The 25,477-nt window shown below is 45.5% G+C and overlaps 1 protein-coding gene and 1 long non-coding RNA gene across 2 annotated transcripts in view; one reads left to right on the top strand and one right to left on the bottom strand.

The window, feature by feature from the left end:
- The window catches only part of LOC139234692 (membrane-associated progesterone receptor component 2-like), a 64,477-nt gene extending 47,436 nt beyond the window's left edge, over positions 1 to 17,041 (bottom strand). Inside the window, exon 1 of the mRNA XM_070865371.1 lies at positions 16,663 to 17,041. Within this exon, the coding sequence (XP_070721472.1) occupies positions 16,663 to 16,999 (337 nt within the window). The 5' untranslated portion in view covers positions 17,000 to 17,041. The remainder of the gene's footprint in view (positions 1 to 16,662) is intronic.
- Positions 17,042 to 17,294: 253 nt separating this feature from the next.
- Positions 17,295 to 25,477, top strand: part of LOC139234685 (uncharacterized) — a 98,850-nt gene continuing 90,667 nt past the window's right edge. The window contains exon 1 of the long non-coding RNA XR_011588328.1: positions 17,295 to 17,442. This is a non-coding gene — a long non-coding RNA (uncharacterized lncRNA). The remainder of the gene's footprint in view (positions 17,443 to 25,477) is intronic.

The following is a 25,477-nucleotide window of genomic DNA, read 5'->3' as shown; positions in this document are numbered from 1 at the left end:
CCCCAACATTGGGAACATTCTTCCTGCATCTAACCTGTCTAACCCCATCAGAATTTTAAACGTTTCTATGAGGTCCCCTCTCATTCTTCTGAACTCCAGTGAATACAAGCCCAGTTGATCCAGTCTTTCTTGATAGGTCAGTCCCGCCATCCCGGGAATCAGTCTGGTGAACCTTCGCTGCACTCCCTCAATAGCAAGAATGTCCTTCCTCAGGTTAGGAGACCAAAACTGTACACAATACTCCAGGTGTGGCCTCACCAATGCCCTGTACAACTGTAGCAACACCTCCCTGCCCCTGTACTCAAATCCCCTCGCTATGAAGGCCAACATGCCATTTGCTTTCTTAACCGCCTGCTGTAACTGCATGCCAACCTTCAATGACTGATGTACCATGACACCCAGGTCTCTTTGCACCTCCCCTTTTCCTAATCTGTCACCATTCAGATAATAGTCTGTCTCTGTTTTTACCACCAAAGTGGATTGCCCACTCACCTAACCTATCCAAGTCACTCTGCAGCCTAATAGTATCCTCCTCGCAGCTCACACTGCCACCCAAATTAGTGTCATCCGCAAATTTGGAGATACTACATTTAATCCCCTCGTCTAAATCATTAATGTACAGTGTAAACAGCTGGGGCCCCAGCACAGAACCTTGCGGTACCCCACTAGTCACTGCCTGCCATTCTGAAAAGTCCCCATTTATTCCTACTCTTTGCTTCCTGTCTGACAACCAGTTCTCAGTCCATGTCAGCACACTACCCCCAATCCCATGTGCTTTAACTTTGCACATTAATCTCCTGTGTGGGACCTTGTCGAAAGCCTTCTGAAAGTCCAAATATACCACATCAACTGGTTCTCCCTTGTCCACTCTACTGGAAACATCCTCAAAAATTTCAAGAAGATTTGTCAAGCATGATTTCCCTTTCACAAATCCATGCTGACTTGGACCTATCATATCACCTCTTTCCAAATGCACTGCTATGACATCCTTAATAATTGATTCCATCATTTTACCCACTACTGAGGTCAGGCTGACCAGTCTATAATTCCCTGCTTTCTTTCTCCCTCCTTTTTTAAAAAGTGGGGTTTCATTGGCTACCCTCCACTCCATAGGAACTGATCCAGAGTCAATGGAATGTTGGAAAATGACTGTCAATGCATCCACTATTTCCAAGGCCACTTCCTTAAGTACTCTGGGATGCAGTCCATCAGGCCCTGGGGATTTATCGGCCTTCAATCCCATCAGTTTCCCCAATACAATTTCCCGACTAATAAGGATTTCCCTCAGTTCCTCCTCCTTACTAGACCCTCCGACCCCTTTTATATCCGGAAGGTTGTTTGTGTCCTCCTCAGTGAATACCGAACCAAAGTACTTGTTCAATTGGTCCGCCATTTCTTTGTTCCCCGTTATGACTTCCCCTGATTCTGACTGCAGGGGACCTACGTTTGTCTTTACTAACCTTTTTCTCTTTACATATCTATAGAAACTTTTGCAATCCGCCTTAATGTTCCCTGCAAGCTTCTTCTCGTACTCCATTTTCCCTGCCCTAATCAAACCCTTTGTCCTCCTCTGCTGAGTTCTAAATTTCTCCCAGTCCCCAGGTTCGCTGCTATTTCTGGCCAATTTGTATGCCACTTCCTTGGCTTTAATACTATCCCTGATTTCCCTTGATAGCCACGGTTGAGCCACCTTCCCTTTTTTATTTTTACACCAGACAGGAATGTACAATTGTTGTAGTTCATCCATGCGGTTTCTAAATGTCTGCCATTGCCCATCCAGTCAACCCCTTCAGTATCATTCGCCAATCTATCCTAGCCAATTCACACCTCATACCTTCAAAGTTACCCTTCTTTAAGTTCTGGACCATGGTCTCTGAATTAACCGTTTCATTCTCCATCCTAATGCAGAATTCCACCATATTATGGTCACTCTTCCCCAAGGGGCCTCGCACAACGAGATTGCTAATTAATCCTCTCTCATTACACAACACCCAGTCTAAGATGGCCTCCCCCCTAGTTGGTTCCTCGACATATTGGTCTAAAAAACCATCCCTTATGCACTCCAGGAACTCCTCCTCCACCGTATTGCTTCCAGTTTGGTTAACCCAAACGATGTGCATATTAAAGTCACCCATTATAACTGCTGCACCTTTATTGCACGCACCCCTAATTTCATGTTTGATGCCCTCCCCAACATCACTACTACTGTTTGGAGGTCTGTACACAACTCCGACTAACGTTTTTTGCCCTTTGGTATTCTGCAGCTCTACCCATATAGATTCCACATCGTCCAAGCTAATGTCCTTCTGAACTATTGCCTTAATTTCCTCCTTAACCAGCAATGCTACCCCACCTCCTTTTCCTTTTATTCTATCTTTCCTGAATGTTGAATACCCCTGGATGTTGAGTTCCCAGCCCTGATCATCCTGGAGCCACGTCTCCGTAATCCCAATCACATCATATTTGTTAACATCTATTTGCACAGTTAATTCAGACACCTTATTGCGGATACTCCTTGCATTAAGACACAAAGCCTTGTTTTTTTTTTTAACACCCTTTGTCCTTTTAGAATTTTGCTGTACAGTGGCCCTTTTTGTTCTTTGCCTTGGGTTTCTCTGCCCTCCACTTTTCCTCATCTCCTTTCTGTCTTTTGCTTTTGCCTCCTTTTTGTTTCCCTCTGTCGCCCTGCATTGGTACCCATCCCCCTGCCATATTAGTTTAAATTCTCCCCAACAGCACTAGCAAACATTCCCCCTAGGACATTGGTTCCGGTCCTGCCCAGGTGCAGACTGTCCGGTTTGTACTGGTCCCACCTCCCCCAGAACCGGTCCCAATGCCCCAGGAATTTGAATCCCTCCCTGCTGCACCACTGCTCAAGCCACGTATTCATCTGCGCTATCCTGCGATTCCTACTCTGACTATCACGTGGCACTGGTAGCAATCCCGAGATTAGTACTTTTGAGGTCCTACTTTTTAATTTAGCTCCTAGCTCCTTAAATTCATTTCGTAGGACCTCATCCCTTTTTTTACCTATGTCGTTGGTACCAATGTGCACCACGACAACTGGCTGATCTCCCTCCCTTTTTAGAATGTCCTGCACCCGCTCCGAGACATCCTTGACCCTTGCACCAGGGAGGCAACATACCATCCTGGAGTCTCGGTTGCGGCCGCAGAAACGCCTATCTATTCCCCTCACCATTGAATCCCCTATCACTACCGCTCTCCCACTCTTTTTTCTGCCCTCCTGTGCAACAGAGCCAGCCACGGTGCCATGAACTTGGCTGCTGCTGCCCTCCCCTGATGAGTCATCCCCCTCAACAGTACCCAAAGCAGTGTATCTGTTTTGCAGGGGGATGACCACAGGGGACTCCTGCACTACCTTCCTTGCACTGCTCTTCCTGCTAGTCTTCCATTCCCTATCTGGCTGTGGACCCTTTCCCTGCGGTACGACCAACTCGCTACATGTGATACTCACGTCATTCTCAGCATCGTGGATGCTCCAGAGTGAATCCACCCTCAGCTCCAACTCCGCAACGCGGACCGTCAGGAGCTGGAGGTGGATACACTTCCTGCACACAGTCGACAGGGACACCGGAAGTGTCCCCGAGTTCCCACATGGTAGAGGAGGAGCATAACACCCGACCGAGCTCTCCTGCCATGACTTAACCCTTAGATGCACTTAAATTGGCAACAACAATGTTAAAAGTTACTGACTAATATATATAACATGCCAGACACAAGACTCCCAAAGCAAGCGCTCTACTCGGAATGCCTTCACGGCAAACGAGCCAAAGGTGGGCAGAGGAAACGTTACAAGGACACCTTCAAAGCCTTCCTGATAAAGTACAACACCCCCACTCACACCTGGGAGTCCCTGGCCAAAGACCGCCCGAAGTGGAGGAAGTGCATCCGGGAGTGTGCTGAACACCGTGGGTCTCATCGCCGAGAGCATGCAGAAACCAAGCGCAGGCAGCGGAAAGAGCGTGCGGCAAACCTGTCCCATCCACTCTTTCCCACAGCGACTATCTGTCCCACCTGTGACAGGGACTGTGGTTCTCGTATTGGACTGTTCAGCCACCTAAGGACTCATTTTGAGAGTGGAAGCAAGTCTTCCTCGATTCTGAGGGACTGCCTCTGATGATGAGTACAAGATCTAATTTTTTTTACACTTTCTTTCGGTGATGAATTCACCTAAAGCTATCCCCAATAATTCAAGAATTAATCCTATTGAGAAACAGTGTGCTCCTACATTTTCTACAACGTTCGCACTCCCAAGAGTCTATCGTACTGATGCACTGCACCACCATACAATTCATATTTTATAGTGGGGTCCGAATAAAACAATGCTCATACAAATCCATTTTATCTGGCTTCAAAAATGCTACTGTAATTCCCAGTGTTAAGGATAAATAGTATGTTGACCACGTTAGATACAGGAAGAAAAATGAGACAGTTTGAACCTCCCTTATCCGGAACCATCCCGCGTCCAGAACCATCCCTGGCACATGCACAGAACTCCGACATGAACAAATTGAAGTCTTTCCTCGCTGCCGACTCCCGCAATCGCTAGCCTGACCCTGCGATTCCCCCCCCCACATGATTTCTCTGCCGTACTCCCAGCCCAGATATCCCCTTGCTTAGTACCTGTACAATCCAATTTAATGTGACCACCCCTCATCCGGAAAAATCCCTTCTCCAGGAATAGGTCAGGTCCCAAGGGTTCCGGATAAGGAAGATTCAACCTGTATTAGGGAAAAAGAAACTTCATAAAAAAGAAACATGTTGCAACTTTTGTTGGTTTCAAATGAAATTGTATACTTCAGAAAGTGTTAAGCCGAGAGAGACAGTACCTTTCCTAATTTGAGTTTTTAAATAAAATTGAATTTCGAAAGTAAACAAAGACTTAGAATTCAACATTCTAATCATTAACACCTTTGAGATAGGGCCTGACTAGTGCTGCCAAACCCCAGAATTCCCCCCTGTTGTGCTACCAAAGCCGAGGATCACACCCCTTGTGCTGTCAAAGCACAAGGCTGCCCAGAGTGCAACTAAATTCCACTCCTCCCCCACTCCCTTCCCAGCACTGCCAAATACCAGATACCCAACTCCAAGTGGTACCTTCTATAAATCTTGAATATTTGCAACTTAAAGAGCAAGGGAAAAAAATTAAATTTGTCAATGGAAGCTATACACTAAAAATCGTTTTGTTTTGATATCTGTCCATTCAAAAGTCCCTGTGGATTTTTCTATGTTAATTGCATTCACATCTGATGTCGCCTGCTCTGTCACATTAATAGGATTTCCCCATGAATGGGACAGCCTGTGACACTCGTTGTATACTCAAGCAACTAAGTGGCACTATGCAGCAAATGTGCAGTCCTTCGCTCAGCTTCGATGACGTGTTGGATTTTTCAGAATCATTTTTGCCCTCGGGTAAACTAGTTGAAGTTAAACTTAAAATTTTGAATACATTGAAAAATAAACCTCGTCCCCTTTTCCTGTTACATCACAAGTAGTGGGGCTCTTTTCTGCTTCTGTCTTACAAGTTGTTTATGCTGACTGCCATGGCTCCCATATGGGCATGGTCTGCTTCGGCCCTCCCTCAACTCACTGTGGACTGCCTCCTCACACTATTGCCTCTCTGCTGCCATTCACATTTAATTTACCAGCTTCTTTTAGGGAATCAGCCACTCCTCTCTCTGCTTTCCATGCAGATCCTTAATCAACTGGAACCTCATAAGCTTGCACTGCTCCCACTCCCATCACACTCGAAATTTTTGGCCGATCTGCTCTGTCAGTGTTCCTCTCCACCTCCCCTGCAAGTTCTTCAAGCCAATCCCTTTATTTAATTAACATAGAATCATACACACAGGAGGCGGCCATTCGGCAAATTATGCCTGTGCTGACTCTTTGAAAAAGCTATTCAATGAATCCCACTCCCCTGCTCTTTCCCCGTATCCCTGCAAACTTCCTTTTCAAGTATATATCCAATTCCTTTTTGAAAGTTACTGTTGAATCTGCTTCCACCACATTTTCAAACAATGCATTCCAGATGATAACTCGCTACGTAAATTTCTTTCCTCATTTCCCCTCTGGTTCTTTGCCAATTATTTAATCCGTATCGTCAGGTTACTGACCCACAATTTCTTCTTACTTACTCTATCAAAATCCTTAATAATTTTGAAAAATTCTCTTAACTCTCCCCTTAATCATCTCTGCTCCAAGGAGAACACTCCCAATTTTCCCCAGTAAAGCCCTGATCTTTATGTAAGGCTGCTTTAAATCAATCTTTCATTTATTTTTCACATTGAGTATTGACTACCCCATCTCCTCTTTCCCCTGCATCTCTGCTCAACTTCTTCTCCTTGGACCCCGCTCCATTCTCCTCTACACTTTCCTTCCACCCGAATATACTTTTATCATTGGTTACAATACTGCAGCCACATCCTTTAGCCTCAAACCCTGTTGAGATCCTCCAGCAACTTTTTTCTCCCTCGACATGAATAGGCAGGCCTCTTTCTATATTCTACCTATGCACCCGCCCTCACCACCCCCCCCTCCCACCAAACTTACAACCTACATTCCTTCTACCCCACTAACTTTCAGTTACACTTTCCCTTTCTGCCCTAAACTTGCCCCTATCTTCAGAGTTCTCGGCCAATTATCCTTCAGCCTCTAACCCTTGACTTAGCGTGCACTTCGTCTTGAGCCATTGGAGATTGATTCGTATATGTAAAAGCCGTTCATTTCCAATTTTAACATAATAAATTAGTCATGAAATTCAATCACAAAAGCACCAGTAAAAATATCAGAATACATTTACTAAAAATGGAATTTGATTTATTTAGTAACTAATGTTATCTCCTACATTACATAAGCACCTCTTTTGTTATCAAACTCACAGCCACACCACATGAGATCTACCATATAGCAGCATGCTATAAACAGAGCTAAGCGATCTCACAATCAACAGATCAGATCAAAGTTCTGCAGTCCTGCCACATCCAGTCATGAATGGTGGTGGACCATTAAACAACTAACGAGAGCAGGAGGCTCCATGAATATCTCCATCCTCAATGATGGCGGAGCCCAGCATGCAAGTGCAAAAGACAAGGCTGAAGCGTCTGCAACCATCTTCAGCCAGAAGTGTCGGGTGGATGATCCATATCGGCTTCCTCCCAAGGTCCCCAGTCACAGAAACCCGTCTTCAGCCAATTGGATTCATTCCACGTGATATCAAGAAGTGTCTGAGAGCAAATGCTATGGGCCCCCGACAACATCCCGGCTGTCATGCTGGAGACTTATGCTCCAGAACTAGCCTCGCCTCTAGCCAAGCTGTTCGAGTACAGCCAGAACACTGGCATTTACCCAACAATGTGGAAAATTGCCCGGGCATGTCCTGTTCACAAAAAGCAGGACAAATCCAATCCGGCCAATTACCGCCCCATCAGTCTACTCTCAATCAGCAAAGTGATGGAAGGTGTCGACAACAGTGTTATCAAGTGGCACTTGCTCACCGATACTCAGTCTGGGTTCCACCAGGACAACTCGGCTCCAGACCACATTACAGGCTTGGTCCAAACATGACATCAAGGCAGCTTTTGGCTCAGTGTGGCATCAAGGAGCACTAGTAAAATTGAAGTCAATGGGAATCAGGGGAAAAACTCTCCACTGGCTGGAGTCATACCTAGTACATAGGAAGATGTTGTTGTGGTTGTTGGAGGTCAATCATCCCAGCACCAGACATCGCTGCAGGAGTTCCTCAGGGCAGTGTCCTAAGCCCAACCATCTTCGGAGACCTTCCCATCATCACAAGGTCAGAAATAAGGATGTTCGCTAATTATTATTTTCAGTTCCATTTGCAACTCCTGAGATAAAGAAGCTGTCCATGCCCGCATGCAGCAAGACCTGGACAACATTTAGGCTTGGGCTGATAAGTGGTAAGTAACATTCACGCCAGACAAGTGCTAGGCAATGACCACCAAGCGAGAGTCTAACCACCTCCCTTTGATATTCAACGGCATTACAATCGCTGAATCTCCCACCATCAACAGCCTGGGTTACCATTTACCAGAAGCTTAACTGGACCAGCCACAAAAACTGTGGCAACAAGAGCAGGTCAGAGGCTGGATATTCTGCAGCAAGCGCCACCTCCTGACTCCATAAAGCCTTTCTACCAACTTCAGGAGTGTGATGGAATACTCTCCACTTGCCTGGATGAGTGCAGCTCCAACAACACTCAAGCTCGACACCATCCAGGACAAAGCAGCCTGCTTGATTGACACCCCATCCAACATTCACTCACTCCACCACCGGCGCACGATGGCTGCAGTATGTATCATCTAGAAGATGTACTGCAGCAACTCGCCACAGCTTCTTCGGCAGCACCTCCCAAACCCACAACTTTCACCACCTGAAAGGACATGGGCAGGTGTTTGGGAACACCATCACCTGAAAGTTCCCCTCCAAGATTTGGAAATAGATCACCATTCCTTCAATGTTACCAGATCAAAATCCTGGTACTCCCTCCCTAACAGCACTGTGGGAGTACCTTCACCACAAAGATTGCAGCAATTTAAGGCGACGGCTCTTCACCACCTTCTCAAGGGCAATTAGGGATGGGCAATAAATGCTGGCCTTGCCAGTGACGCCCACATCCCAGAATGAATTTTTAAAAATTATATAAACAGTACTTCTGATTCATCATAGTTCTCCATTCCTCTGTCACATGGCAAAGGAAACGAACGGCTATCATCTGTCACAGGAGGCAGAATGTCGAAACTGAGTAACTTAAGCATTTGTTCAGCAAAATCAAACTTTTAAAATACTTCAAAAGCAAAGTTGACCTGTAACTGACTCAGGATTCATTTCAACAATTCAGTGCAATTATAGCTACACTCTTTTACATGGTATGCTCGTGTCTTTATAAAATTGCAAATCCTCCAATTTAATTTGAGCAATGCCACAAGAGAATTACTAGATAAAAGAATACAAAGTTATTACACAAAGCTATGTATTTGAGGGTTTACAAAACAATGATCTTTTCATTGAAATTGTAAGAATTGCTTCAAAATTGCCAGGAATCCATGTGGATATTTTATATTTGATAACATTTTTCAGACTACTCCATTACTACAATACCCAATGGAACTGAAACTTAATGGGACTGAATTAGCAGCCCCTACGTACGTGTACAAGGTGCGAACGCGCCATTATGGGGCCCTGCAAGTTACGGGTTTAGGCATGCAAAGCGCATGCACCTAAACTTGGAAACATAGAAACATAGAAACATAGAAAATAGGTGCAGGAGCAGGCCATTCAGCCCTTCTAGCCTGCACCGCCATTCAATGAGTTCATGGCTGAACATGAAACTTCAGTACCCCCTTCCTGCTTTCTCGCCATAACCCTTGATCCCCCGAGTAGTAAGGACTTCATCTAACTCCCTTTTGAATATATTTAGTGAATTGGCCTCAACTACTTTCTGTGGTAGAGAATTCCACAGGTTCACCACTCTCTGGGTGAAGAAGTTTCTCCTCATCTCGGTCCTAAATGGCTTACCCCTTATCCTCAGACTGTGACCCCTGGTTCTGGACTTCCCCAACATTGGGAACATTCTTTCTGCATCTAACCTGTCTAAACCCGTCAGAATTTTAAACGTTTCTATGAGGTCCCCTCTCATTCTTCTGAACTCCAGTGAATACAAGCCCAATTGATCCAATCTTTCTTGATAGGTCAGTCCCGCCATCCCGGGAATCAGTCTGGTGAACCTTCGCTGCACTCCCTCAATAGCAAGAATGTCCTTCCTCAAGTTAGGAGACCAAAACTGTACACAATACTCCAGGTGTGGCCTCACCAAGGCCCTGTACAACTGTAGCAACACCTCCCTGCAATCGGTCTAGAATCCTCTGGACAGATCCACCGCATCCGAAAGTAAAAGGCCTCCGCGGGCGGAGAGTTGGGCCATTTGTCCAATTCCTGCCCAGTGAATGCATTTTAAATTCTTATGACTGATAAAAGCTGGCATACAGTCTGTTATCAGTGCAAGACTTTAAAGTACAGAAAAACACATGGGTTGGGTTGGGCCGGCCCACGTGATTCCAGTGATGCGTACCAAGCACATACGCTCCTGGGATACGTGGGCATCTACACAGGCCTTCGTGTAGAGGCCCAGGACTCCGAACCTCCAGGATAAAGACGTAGAAATTGTTGAGGTCAAAGGCATCCGCCCACGGGAAGCCTTCGACCGCAATTTCTGGGTCAATTTCTTTCTGCATTTCATAGCTTCTTGCAAAGTAATTTGATGACAAATGATCAGTCATGTAAAACTTTTGACTTAACAGTATGCAAATGTTTCAATTAGATTCTTGAATTTGGACTGCAAGACAAATAACCTTCAAAAGTTACTGGTTCAAATTAAGGGTAGATTATATGATCTGATAATTTTAATGTTTTAGCACTAAATTCCTACTTCCTCGTTATTTATGTTGCTTAAATCAAGTTACTGTATAATTCAATTCTTTAGCGCAAAAAATGACCTTGAATTATTATGAGTAAGCTGCATTAGTGTGCACCTGAAGGATTCAGTACCAAGACCTCAAGAGAACAGAAATACCCTCCAACACATTTTAATACATAGGTTTTATGGCACAACAATGATTTATATGCAATGGAAAGCTTAATGTGCATGAAATCTTAATCTACCCACCATTGAGTTCATAACCCTGCCATACTGACATGTTTGCATACGTTACCTACACTATAAATCACTAAATATACAAAACAACATTACATCATAATTTGAAAGAACCTGCACAGAACTGACAGAAGTCTCCATTCTATAATAGTTACTATAGTTCTGTAGTGAGTATAGGTAGACCCAGCTAGCCTCCCATAGAAAATAACAAATTTAAATTACATCACGACTTATATATTAACAGACACACTTAGGGCCATAGCTTGCATATGCAAATTTAGTTGAACATATTTAGCTGAACATTAGCTCTCAGAATTCTGCCACTGAGCTACCAATGGAAACATGACAACTTAACATAAGAAATAGGAGCAGGAGTAGGCCATACTTCTCGAGCCTGCTCCACCATTTAATAAGATCATGGCTGATCCGATCATGGACTCAGGTCCACATCCCTGCCCGCTCCCCATAACCCCTTATCGGTTAAGAAACTGTCTATCTCGGTCTTAAATTTATTCAATGTCCTGGCTTCCAAAGCTCAGAGGCAGCGAATTCCACAGCTTTACAAGCCTGAGAGAAGAAACTCCTCATCAGTTTTAAATTCTAAAATTATGCCCCGTAGTTCTAGCCTCCCCCATCAGTGGAAACATCCTCTCTGCATCCACCTTGTCAAGCTCCCTCATAATCTTATACATTTTGATAAGATCACCTCTCATTCTTCTGAATTCCAATGAGTAGAGGCCCAAACTACTCAACCTTTCCTCAAAAGTCAACACCCAGATTCAAACATCAGAGGAAGAAAGAATCTTTAAGGTAGAGTAAGCAGGGTTAGTGACTGCAATTTTGCAGCTGAAGGACTAAAGCTGATGCTCTGGACTAGATCCTCCTACAATGTGTCAGCCGTGGCTCAGTAGCACTCACTTCCAAGTCAGAAGGTTGTGGGTTCAAGTCCTACTCCAGAGACTTTGAGCATAAAATCTAGGTCGACACTCCAGTACAATACTGAAAGAGTGCTGCACTGTCAGAGATGTTGTCTTTTGGATGAGACGTTAAACCGGGGCCCTGCCTGGTCTCTCAGATGAGCATAAAAGATTCCAGGACACAATTTCAAAGAAATGCAGGAGAGCTCTCCCCAGTGTACTAGCAAATATTTCTCCCTCAAATAAGCACCACAAAAACAAGTGATCTGGTCATTTTCACATTGCTGATGGTGGGAGCTTGCTGCATGCAAATTGGCTGCCATGTTTCCTACATTACACAACAAGTGACCATACTTCAAAAGCACTTCATTGGCTGTAAAGTGCTTTGAGACATCAAGGTTGTGAAAGGCATTATATAAATACAAGTTCTTTCTTTACTGAGGCGGGTTTATAGATTTCCAAAATAACAGTCCGATTGACTCCAGAAAAATGTCCTGCGATTCCATAATTCAGCCTTTTAAAGTACACCCTTCAGTTGTGGTACACAATGATGCACCACTGATGGAGTATTTTTGAAATAATCTTTCATTGAACAATCTCTCTGGAGCAGAGGCACTTAACTGTAGTCCACAGCATCGATAAAACTGATGCATGGCAAGTTTGGGCACAAGCTAGATGAACCAGTAAGGTTTTTTTGGAAAACTTCAGGAGAGTGACAAGCCCATTAGTGCACTGTGCCAAGGACTATTACTAATCCAGTCATGCATGGTTGTCTACTGGAAATTACTGATGAAAGTAAAATGGTACCAGGCCTTTCTACGTAAATTTATAACACCAAATCAGGGCAGAACCATTTAATCAGACTTGAAGATTATGCAATTTATTGAAATCTTCTGGATGTATTTATATTCTAGTAAAAGTTCCATAATTCCATGCAACAAAGACACAGCACAACTCAGTATTATACTCGTTACCACAGAAAACCTTAATGGAACAGTTATTAATCCTTCAAACCTGTGGTGGTGTAACGGATAACCATCTTGTGACACTAAACTGATATCAGCACCATCACAAGGGGGAGTGTTTGCTAGTGCTGTTGGGGAGGAGTTAAACTAACATGGCAGGGGGATGGGAACCTATGCAGGGAGACAGAGGGAAATAAAATGGAGGCAGAAGCAAAAGATAGAAAGGAGAATAGTAAAAGTGGAGGGCCGAGAAACCCAAGACAAAAAACAAAAAGGGCCACATTACAGCAAAATTCTAAAGGGGCAAAGTGTGTTAAAAAGACAAGCCTGAAGGCTCTGTGCCTCAATGTGAGGAGTATTCGGAATAAGGTGGACGAATTAACTGCGCAGACAGCAGTTAACGGATATGATGTAATTGGCATCACAGAGACATGGCTTCAGGGTGACCAAGGCTGGGAACTCAATATCCAGGGGTATTCAACATTTAGGAAGGATAGGCAGAGAGGAAAAGGAGGCGGGATGGCATTGCTGGTTAAAGAGGAAATTAATGCAATAGTAAGGAGGGACATTAGCCTGGATGATGTGAAATCAGTATGAGTGGAGCTGAGGAATACCTCAAGGGCAGAAAACGCTAGTGGGAGTTGTGTACAGACCACCAAACAGAAGTAGAAAGGTTGGGGACAACATCAAACAAGAAATAAGGGATATGTGCAATAAAGGTACAGCAGTTATCATGGGCGACTTTAATCTACATATTGACTGGGCTAACCAAACTGGTAGCAATGCAGTGGAGGAGGACTTCCTGGAGTGTATTAGGGATGGTTTTCTAGACCAATATGTCGAGAAACCAACTAGCAAGCTGGCCATCCTAGACTGGGTGATGTATAATGAGAAGGGACTAATTAGCAATCTTGTTGTGCGAGGCCCTTTGGGGAAGAGTGACCATAATATGGTAGAATTCTTTATTCGGATGGAGAGTGACAGTTAATTCAGAAACTAGGGTCCTGAACTTAAGGAAAGATAACTTCGATGGTATGAGGGGTGAATTGGCTAGAATAGACTGGCAAAGGATACTTAAAGAGTTGACGGTGGATAAGCAATGGCAAATATTTAAAGATCACACGGATGAGCTTCAGTAATTGTACATCCCTGTCTGGAGTAAAAATAAAACGGGGAAGGTGGCTCAACCAGGGCTAACAAGGGAAATTAAGGATAGTGTTAAAATCAAGGAAGAGGCATATAAATTGGCTAGAAAAAGCAACAAACCTGAGGACTGGGAGAAATTTAGAATTCAACAGAGGAGGACTATGGGTTTAATTAAGAGGGGGAAAATATACGAGAGGAAGCCTGCAGGGAACATTAAAAACTGACTGCAAAAGCTTCTATAAATATGTGAAGAGAAAAAGATTAGTGAAAACAAACGTAGGTACCTTGCAGTCGGATTCAGGTGAATTTATAATGGGGAACAAAGAAATGGCAGACCAACTGAACAAATACCTCGGTTTTGTCTTCATGAAGGAAGACACAAATAACCTTCCGAATGTACTAGGGGACAGTGGGTCTAGTGAGGAGGAACTGAAGGATATCCCTATTAGGCGGGAAATTGTGTTAGGGAAATTGATGGGATTGAAGGCCGATAAATCCCTGAGGCTTGATAGTCTGCATCCCAGAGTACTTAAGGAAATGACCCTAGAAATAGTGGATGCATTGGTGATCATTTTCCAACAGTCTATCGACTCTAGATCAGTTCCTATGGAGGGTAGCTAATGTAACACCACTTTTTACAAAATGAGAGAGAGAGAAAACCGGTAATTAAAGACCGGTTAAGCCTAATCAGTAGTGGGGAAAATGTTGAAATCAATCATTAAGGATGAAATAGCAGCGCATTTGGAAAGCAGTGACAGGATCGGTCCAAGTCAGCATGGATTTATGAAAGGGAAATCATGCTTGATGAATCTTCTGGAATTGTGTGAGGATGTAACTCGCAGAGTGGACAAGGGAGAACCAGTGGATGTGGTATATTTGGACTTTCAAAAGGCTTTTGACAAGGTCCGGCATAAGAGATTGGTGTGCAAAATCAAAGCGCATGGTATTGGGGGTAATGTACTGACGTGGATAGAGAACTGGTTGGCAGACATGAAGCAGAGAGTCGGGATAAAAGGGTCCTTTTCAGAATGGCAGGTAGTGACTAGTGCCGCAGGGCTCAGTGCTGGGACCCCAGCTCTTTACAATATACATTGACGATTTAGATGAAGGAATTGAGTGTAATATCTCCAAGTTTACAGACGACACTAAACTGGGTGGCGGTGTGAGCTGTGAGGGGGACTTGGACAGGTTAGGTGAGTGGGCAAATGCATGGCAGATGCAGTATAATGTGGATAAATGTGAGGTTATCCATTTTGGGGACAAAAACAACTTATCAGAATGGCGGCAGATTAGGAAAAGGGGAGGCGCAACGAGACCTGGGTGTCATGGTTCATCATTGAAAGTTGGCATGCTGGTACAGCAGGTGGTGAAGGCAGCAAATGGTATGTTGGTCTTCATAGCTAGGAGGTTTGAGTATAGGAGCAGGGAGGTCTTACTGCAGTTGTACAGGGCCTGTGAGGCCTCACCTGGAATATTGTGTTCAGTTTTGGTCTCCTAATCTGAGGAAGGACATTCTTGCTATTGAGGGAGTGCAACGAAGGTTCACCAGACTGATTCCAGGGATGGCTGGACTGTCATATGAGGAGAGACTGGATCAACTGGGCCTTTATTCACTGGAGTTTAGAAGGAGAGGGGATCTCATAGAACCGTATAAGAGTCTGACGGGACTGGACAGGTTAGATGCGGGAAGAATGTTCCCGATGTTGGGGAAGTCCAGAACCAGGGGACATAGTCTTAGGGTAAGGGGTAGGCCATTTAGGACTGAGATGAGGAGAAACTTCTTCACTCAGAGTTGTTAACCTATGGAATTCCCTGCCACAGAGAGTTGTTGATGCCAGTTCATTGGATATATTCAAGAGGGAGTTAGATATGGCCCTTAATGCTAAGGGGATCAATGGGTATGGAGAGAAAGCAAGAAAGGGATACTGAGGGAATGATCAGCCATGATCTTATTGAATGGCGGTGCAGGCTCGAAGGGCCAAATTACCTACTCATGCACCTATTTTCTATGAAAGCAAATTTCATCCACAGATTCATCAGTTTTCTTTCTGGCTTTTATAAAGCATTATTAACCCTGTAAACTTTAAAGCTGAGTTTATTAAAAAAAATATACAAAGAATGTCATGTTATTTTTCCAGAATCTAGCAACTTCTTTCCCCAAAACCAAGAAATTCTCAAAAAAGTACCACAATCTTTTATATACGACTGTAATATTTACAGATTCTTATTTACAAGATCGACCAGCCTCTTCTATGAAAGTTCAGTTACATTCAACTTTTTTGCCCATCTCAAGATACGGTATAAAACATCATCTAATAGATGATAAACTTCGCAAAAGTCTGGGAATGCAACACCCTAAAAGCAGCCAATCTTCGCCAGTTCGAAACTTGTGTTCACTCAGCGCCTGAAAAGAACTGCATTGCAAACTCGCGCAGCTGAGTAACTTTACATTATAATCTCATGAGTTCCACTGATGAAGGCAACTTCCAGCATTACGCACGAAAACATCCTCAGGTCCGTAACGAGCTTTCATTGTACAATGCATTTGCCATGAAAATTATTCGCCTTTCACATCCTCTGAAGCATTTTTTCTGGGGGGGGGGGGGGGGGGAGAACTGCAACGATCGAAAAAAAAAACAATTATTTAAATTCCTAATTCTCACGTCTCTGGCTGAACTGATGAATATTGCATTGCAGGAATAAAAATATGCCCCCTTATTAACTTGTTGCCTCTCTTGCTGGACGTGAACAGTTTGCATACAAATATACCAAGAATAAACGAGTGGGAAATCCAACCACAAAAAGACAGACACATACACACATCGCACATAGTTGAGCATCAGCATAAGAGTGTACAGCGAAGTTGTGCAGGCAGGTGCCAGCAGTGAGTGTGCAGCCCGTGTTTTTGTTTATTAGGTGTGTGATTTGTTGTTGCACTGACCGGGTCCGTAGAATTTCTTCCCTTTGGTCACATCGAAGACTTTGCCGTTGACGGCGAGCAGGAGACGCGGGTTCTGAAGCCCGTCGTACTCACGCAGCTGTTCCAGGCTGAAATCGCGTTTCTTCATTTTGGGCAGCGCCGGCTCTTTGCACTCCGTCTCCGCGCCGGCCCTCCTTCTCCGGTACAGTCTGTAGACCCCGAGCAAAGCCAGCAGCAACAGACAGACGTTCAAGACCAACCCGCCAACCCCGAAACCCGCGAGCCCAGCCGCCTCCTCCTCCTCCAGGGACGGACCACCGCCAGCGCTACCACCGTTCCCTTCCACATCGTCCGCCATAATGCACGTTAGCAACCCCGCCAGCAGCGCGTACCCACTCCAGTATACTGGCATCCCATTGGGTCGCCTTCAACAACACCTCCACCAATCAAGCGCCGCCGCAATGCCTGACGGGGGTTGTAGTCCGAAAGTCGCCGCACGCACATGCGCCTGACGGTGATTCGGCGTCCACGATGACAAATGCCGATTCCCAGCACGCACCTCAGCCAGTCTTTTGTTAGACACGCCGCCTACGTGGCACGTGATGCGGTTGGGACTCGGCAGGTGGAGTGCAGACAAGTCCCACGCAGTGGCTGGGCGTGAAGTCTGCGCGCTGGCAGCGAAGGGTCATTCACAATATTCGCTATAGTTACACGTGATATGGTGTCATACAAACCACGTGACATTAGGTGCGTCACGAACAAGGATGCTTAAAACCTCCAGAACGCTTTTAAAACTAATCGGTGAGCTTGCATTAAAGTATCAGGAAAAATTGTTACATCAACCTGTTTTGTCTTCAGTATAATTTTATGACCCAATTTTGTTCTTGGGTGCATTAATTCACGATACATTTTCATGTTAATTTGTTATCATACTAATGGAGATACACCAACATTGAAAATGTAAAAATACCGAGGTTCCGATAAAAATGGGACTTGCTGGCACTGGTTGAAAGAGTCCATGTGGGAGGCAAGGCCTCCCCTATAAGGGTTCATGGGGGCAAGGCTCTCAGTAGTGGGGGTTTGAGGCAAATCTAAATATTTAACCTTGTTTGTTATTGAGGATGCTGAACTGTACAGGACATTATGAAGTCTAGTTCAGTGACCAGTGGAATTTCTGTAGGAACAGCAGAATCAAGAATGATACAGCACAGAAGGAAGCCATTCGGCCCGCTCTTTGGTGGAGCTATTCATTTAATCCCATTCCCCTGCTTTTTACCCTTAGCCCTGTTATGGACTTTAATGTTGTGCAAAGCTCTGTTTACAGGATACTAAAGGAAAAGAGTATCAAAAATTTGAAAAGCAGTAAAAATATGAAATTGTGAAAGATTGTGCAGAGAAAGAAAGGCTTACATTGATATAGTGCCTTTCAACAACAAAATGCAATTATATAAGGAGAAATTAGGGTAAGTGACCAAAAGCTTGGTCAAAGAGGTAGGTTTTAAAGAGCGTCTTAAAAGAGGAAAGAGAGGTGGAGAGATTTAGGGAGGGAATTCCAGAGCTTAGGGCCTAGGCAACAGAAGGCACAGCCACCAATGGTTGAGCAATTATAATCAGGTATGCTCAATGTTATGTATGTGAACCTCACCTGTGTGTAAGACTTGCCACTCGGGGGCACACCTGTGGGAGACCTATGTGTCATCTGTGTACCCTGGAGCAAGCAGGTATAAAAGGCAGTCCACCACGCTGCTGCCCCACTAAAGAGACCAAGGTCACAATGGTTTGAGCTTACAACACAGTCTCATGGAGTTATTCTGAACTTAACAACTGGCGACGAGTTATAGATCATGAACTTTCACATGGAAATGGTTGCCATTGGTATTCTTGAGAGATTTGTTGAGGGTGATGATCCCATTGAGCATCTTGACCAGTACTTCGTGGTGAACAAGCTGGACACGGCTGAGATCAAAATCAAAATGAAAATTTAAAAAAAATCAAAATCAGAGCACATGGTATTGGGGGTAATATACTGACGTGGATAGGGAACTGGTTAGCAGACAGGAAGCAGAGAGTCGGGATAAATGGGTCCTTTTCAGAATAGCAGGCAGTGACTAGTGGAGTGCTGCAGGGCTCAGTACTTTACCTCAGCTCTTTACAATATACATTAACGATTTGGATGAAGGAATAGAGTGTAATATCTCCAAATTTACAGATGACACTAAACTGGGTGGCAGTGTGAGCTGTAAGGAGGACGCTAAGAGGTTGCAGGGTGACTTGGACAGGTTTGGTGAGTGGGCAAATGATTGGCAGATGCAGTATAATGTGGATAAATGTGAGGTTATCCATTTTGGGGGCAAAAACACGAAGGCAGAATATTATCTGAATGGCGGCAGACTAGGAAAAGGGGAGGTGCAACGAGACCTTGGTGTCATGGTTCATCAGTCACTGAAAGTGGGCACGCAGGTACAGCAGGCGGTAAAGAAGGCAAATGGTATGTTGGCCTTCATAGCTAGGGGATTTGATTATAGAAGCAGGGAGGTCTTACTGCAGTTGTACAAGGCCTTAGTGAGGCCTCACCTGGAATATTGTGTACAGTTTTGGTCTCCTAGTCTGAGGAAGGACGTTCTTGCTATTGAGGGAGTGCAGCGAAGGTTCACCAGACTGATTCCAGGGATGGCTGGGCTGTCATATGAGGAGAGCCTGGATCAACTGGGCCTTTATTCACTGGCGTTTAGAAGGATGAGAGGGGACCTCATAGAAACATATAAGATTCTGATGGGACTGGACAGGTTAGATGCAGGAATGTTGGGGAAGTCCAGAACCAGGGGACATAGTCTTAGGATAAGGGGTAGGCCATTTAGGACTGAGATGAGGAGAAACTTCTTCACTCAGAGAGTTGTTAATCTGTGGAATTCCCTGCCACAGAGAGTTGTTGATGCCAGTTCACTGGATATATTCAAGAGGGAGTTAGATATGGCTCTTATAGTTAAGGGGATCAAGGGATATGGAGAGAAAGCAGGAAGGAATGATCAGCCATGATCTTATTGAATGGCAGTGCAGGCTCGAAGAGCCGAATGGCCTACTCCTGCACCTATTTTTCTATGTTTCTATGAGACGGAGCCCAAGCGCAGGGCGATTCTCCTCACCACATGCGGGTCGTCGGTATATGGCCTCCTCAAAGATCTACTGGTCCCAGACAAACCAACGGACAAGACTTACGCAGAGCTGTGTGCACTGGTTGAGAACATCTTAATGGCCAGGTATCAGTTTTACACGCACCATCGTTCTGAGGCCAGAACGTGGCGAACTTTGTCGCGATCTAAGACGCCTTGCGGGACTGTACGAACTTGCAAGATCTTTGGGGGAAATGTTGCGGGACGTTTTCGTGCTTAGAATTGGCCATGAGGCCATCCTCCGCAAACTACTGTCTGCCGAATCCTTAGATCTGAGCAAGAAAATCACGACAGCCCAGGCCTTCACATCCACGAGCGAGAGCACAAAATAGATATCTTCACAGAATAAAAGCTCACCGGCAAGTACTGTGCATAAAATAATGCCATCAACAGACAGAACTGTACATAGTAGGGTCCACACGATCGCAGAGGCCAGGCCTAGGGTGCTCAGAGGCCGCTGGGGAGTGCTAATGTGAATCCATTAACAACATGCTGGCGCTGCGGGGGCAGTCACAGAGCCCATAAATGTCAATTCAAGCACTATGTGTGCAAGGGCTGTGGAACAATGGGGCACCTCCAGCGAATGTGCAAACGACCTTGGACTCACCACGTGGCAGAGTCAGCAGAGAGCGACCGATCCAGCACGGATCACGCTGAATGAGCAGGAGAGGCAACTCAACCAGAGGATGAGGAGGAAGTGTATGGGATACACACCTTCACCACCCACCAAAAGCCCTCCGATAATGTTAAAAGTCAAACTTAATGGCATTCCAGTCTCCATGGAATTGGACACGGGGGCGAGTCAATCGATTATGAGCCAGAAGGATTTTGAGAAACTGTGGAGTAACAAGGCACAGAGGCCAAAACTGAGCCCGATTCACACTACACTGCACACTTACACCAAAGAACTCATACCTATTATCGGCAGTGCGGCAGTGAAAGTATCGTATGACGGAAGGGTGCATGATTTACCACTATGGAGTGTACCAGGCAATGGCCCAACGCTGTTCAGCAGGAACTGGCTAGGCCAGATCCAGTGGAACTGGGACGACATCAAAGCACTGTCCTCGGTGGATGACGCCCCATGCGCCCAGGTGCTAAACAAATCTCCGGCGTTATTTGAGCCAAGCATCGGCAACTTCACAGGTGCCAAAGTGCAGATCCATCTTGTTCCTGGGGCACGGCCCGTTCATCATAAGGCCCAAGCAGTCCCATATATGATGCGAGAGAAAGTCGAAATCGAGCTGGACAGACTTCAATGAGAGGGAATCATATCGCCAGTCGAGTTCATTGAGTGGGCCAGTCCAATCGTGCCAGTACTAAAGAATGATGGGACGGTCAGACTCTGCGGGGACTACAAGGTGACGATCAACCGAGTCTCGTTACAGGACCAGTACCCGCTACCCAAAGCGGAGGACTTATTTGCAACGCTAGCAGGGGGGATAGTCGTTCACCAAGCTAGACCTAACCTCCGCTTACATGACACAGGAGTTAGCTGAAACGTCAAAGAAGTTGACGTGCATCAACATGCACAAAGGACTGTTCGTGTACCACAGATGCCCTTTGGGATTCGCTCAGCGGCGGCCATTTTCCAGAGGAACATGGAGAGTCTGCTGAAATCGGTTCCATGCACAGTGGTGTTCCAAGACGACATCTTGATCACTGGTCGCAACACCACCGAATACTTGCACAACCTGGAAGAGATTCTAAAGCGACTGGACAGAGTGGGACTCTGGCTGAAACACTACAAGTGTGTTTTCCTGGCGCCAGAGGTCGAATTTCTGGGGAGAAAGATTGCGGCGGACGCCATCAGACACATGGACTCCAAGACGGAAACCATCAAGAATGCACCCTGACCACAGAATGTGACGGAGCTGCGTTCCTGGGACTCCTCAACTACTTTGGTAACTTTCTACCGGGGTTGAGCACTTTGCTGGAACCCTTGCATTTGTTGCTACGCAAGGGTGACGACTGGGTTTGGGGTAAATCTCAAGAGACAGCCTTTAATAAGGCCAGAAACCTGCTATGCTCTAACAAGTTACTTGTATTGTATGACCCAAGTAAACGCTTAATACTAGCATGTGATGCGTCGTTGTACGGGGTCGGTTGTGTGTTACAGCAAGCATATGTGTCAGGCAAACTGCAACCGGTTGCATATGCGTCCAGAAGTTTATCCAAGGCTGAAAGAGCCGACAGTATGGTTGAGAAAGAAGCGTTGACTTGTGTATACGGTGTTAAGAAAATGCACCATTATCTATTTGGTCTCCGGTTCGAGCTCAGTACCAACCACAAACCGCTTACTTCACTGCTCTCAGAAAGCAAAGGTATCAACACCAATGCTTCATCCCACATCCAAAGATGGGCACTAACATTATCTGCATATGACTATGTAATCCGCCACAGACCAGGCACTGAGAACTGCGCTGACACCCTCAGTCGAATGCCATTGCCCACCACCGGAGTGGAAATGGCGCAACCCGCAGACTTACTTCTGGTAATGGATGCTTTTGAGAGCGAGGGGTCACCCGTCACGGCTCGCCAGATCAGGACCTGGACCAGCCAAGATCCCCTGCTATCACTAGTAAAGAGATGTATCCTCACTGGGAGCTGGTCAGGGGTTCCCGGGGAAATGCAAGATGAAATTAAGCCTTTTCACCGATGCAAGGATGAACTGTCAGTCCAGTCGGATTATCTCCTATGGGGGACTCGCATGATTTTGCCCAAAAAGGGCGGGGAAACGTTTATACGCGACCTACAGTACCCACCCAGGCATAGTGATGATAAAGGCTATCACCAGGTCGCACGTCTGGTGGCTCGGCATTGACTTCGATTTAGAGACATGTGTACACCAATGCGACACTTGCTCACAGCTGAGCAACGCATCCAGGGAGGCCCCCTTGAGCCTGTGGTCATGGCCCTCCAAACCTTGGTCCAGGGCCTGCGTAGACTTTGCTGGCCCCTTTCTAGGGAAGATGTATCTAGTAGCAGTGAACACTTACTCAAAATGGATTGAATGTATAATAAATAATGTCATCATGTACATCCACTGCCACCATTGAAAACTTCAGGGCCATGTTCGCCACCCATGGTTTGCCGAACGTCCTTGTCAGTAACAATGGACCATGTTTCACCAGCTCGGAATTCAACGAGTTCATGACCCACAATGGCATCATGCATGTCAGGTCTGCCCCATTTAAGCCCGCATCCAACGGCCAAGCGGAATGGGCAGTCCAAACAATCAAACAAAGCTTGAGACGCGCAACAGACGGCTCCTGGCAGACCCGGTTATCCAGGGTCCTGCTCAGCTACCGGACGCGCCCCCACTCGCTCACCGGGGTTCCCCCTGCAGAATTGTTAATGAAGAGAACACTCAAAACGAGGCTCTCCTTAGTCCACCTAGATCTCAATGATCACATAGAAACCTGGCAGCACAGGCATAACGTGTACCATGATCGCGCTGCAGCCTCACGTAACATTGAAGTCAATGATCCGGTGTTTGTTCTAAATTACGGTCATGGTCCCAAGTGGATTGCTGGCATTGTCTTAGCCAAGGAGGGGCATACAGTGTTTGTTGTGAAATTGTTGAATGGGCAAATGTGCAGAAAGCACCTAGATCAGACCAAACTGCGATTGACAGACTACCAAGAACAGTTTGAAGAAGACCCTACCATCTATGTTCCACCAACACACACCCAACCAGCAATTGACATCGCTGTCAACCACGAGGATGAACTCACCTTGCCCGACAGTCCGATCAGACCAGTCAAGCTGCCGTGCAGCGATGATCCGACCAACTCACCCATGCCAGGATTTCAACTCAGGCGATCGACCAGGGAACGCAGACCTCCAGATCGCCTCAACCTGTAAATAACTTGTACTCAAGACTTTGGGGGAAGTAATGTTATGTATGTGAACCTCACCTGTGTGTAAGACTTGACACTAGGGGGCACACCTGTGGGAGACCCATGGGTCACCTGTGTACCCTGGAGCAAGCAGGTATAAAAGGCAGTCCACCACGCTGCTGCCCCACTTTGGAGTTATATTAAAGAGACCAAGGTCACAATGGTTTGAGCTTACAACACAGTCTCATGGAGTTATTCTGAACTTAACACTCAAGAGGGTAGAATTAGAGGAACGCAGATATCTCAGCTGGTTGTGGGGCTGAAGGAGATTACAGAGATAGGGAGGGTCGAGGCCATCGAGGGATTTGAAAACAAGGATGAGAATTTTTAAATCGAGGCGTTGCTTACCCAGGAGCCAATGTAGGTCAGCGAGCACAGGGGTGATGGGTGAATGGGACTTGGTGCACAGGCACGGGCAGCCGAGTTGTGGATGACCTCAAGTTTACATAGGATAGAATGTGGGAGGCCAGCCAATGCTTCGGACAAAATATCTGCAGCATAATTATGACCGCCTATTTCCATCTCCACGGTACAGGACACTAACAATATTCCGACAGTTGCTAGTCTAGGGGCTATAGGAGGGGAGGAACTTAACACAATCACAATCACAATCACAAAGGAGGTGGTATTCAGTAAGATAATGGGACTAAAGTCAGATAAATCCCCTGGACCTGATGGCTTGCATCCTAGGGTCTTAAGAGAAGTAGCGGCAGAGATTGTGGATGCATTGGTTGTAATTTAGCAAAATTCCCTGGATTCTGGGGAGGTCCCAGCAGATTGCAAAACTGCAAATGTAACGCTCCTATTTAAAAAAGGAGGCAGACAAAAAGCAGAAACTATAGACCAGTTAGCCTAACATCTGTGGTTGGGAAAATGTTGGAGTCCATTATTAAAGAAACAGTAGCAGGACTTTTGGAAAAGCAAAATTCGGTCAGGCAGAGTCAGCATGGATTTATGATGTTTGACAAATTTGCTGGAGTTCTTTGTGGCTGTAACAAACAGGGTGGATAAAGGGAACCAGTGGATGTGGTGTATTTGGACTTCCAGAAGGCATTTGACAAGGTGCCACATAAAAGGATACTGCACAAGATAAAAGTTCACGGCATGGGAGGAAAAGCAATGTGTGAGGAGGACACAAAAAATCTGCAAAAGAACAGAGACAGGCTAAGTGAGTGGGCAAAAATTTGGCAGATGGAATATAATGTTGGAAAGTGTGAGGTCATGCACTTTGGCAGAAAAAAATCAAAGAGCAAGTTATTATTTAAATGGAGAAAGATTACAAAGTGCCGCAGTACAGTGGGACCTGGGGGTACTTGTGCATGAAGCACAAAAGGATAGTATGCAGGTACAGCAAGTGATCAAGAAGGCCAATGGCATCTTGGCTTTTATTGCAAAGGGGATGAGTGTAAAAGCAGGGAAGTCTTACTACAGCTATATAAAGTATTGGTGAGGCCACACCTGGAATACTGCGTGCAGTTCTGGTTTCCATATTTACGAAAGGATATACTTGCTTTGGAGGCAGTTCAGAGAAGGTTCACTAGGTTGATTCCGGGGTTGAGGGGGTTGACTTAGGAGAAAAGGTTGAGTAGGTTGGGCCTCTCCTCATTGGAATTCAGAAGAATGAGAGGTGATCTTATTGAGACGTATAAGATTATGAGGGGGCTTGACAAGGTGAATGCAGAGAGGATGTTTCCACTGATGGGGGAGACTCGAACAAGAGGGCATGATCTTAGAATAAGGGACCGCCATTTAAAACAGAGATGA

The sequence above is a fragment of the Pristiophorus japonicus genome, chromosome 2 (genome assembly GCF_044704955.1).
Source record: "Pristiophorus japonicus isolate sPriJap1 chromosome 2, sPriJap1.hap1, whole genome shotgun sequence".
NCBI classification, from domain to species: Eukaryota; Metazoa; Chordata; class Chondrichthyes; family Pristiophoridae; genus Pristiophorus; species Pristiophorus japonicus.
This window is presented reverse-complemented; position numbering and strand designations above follow the sequence as displayed.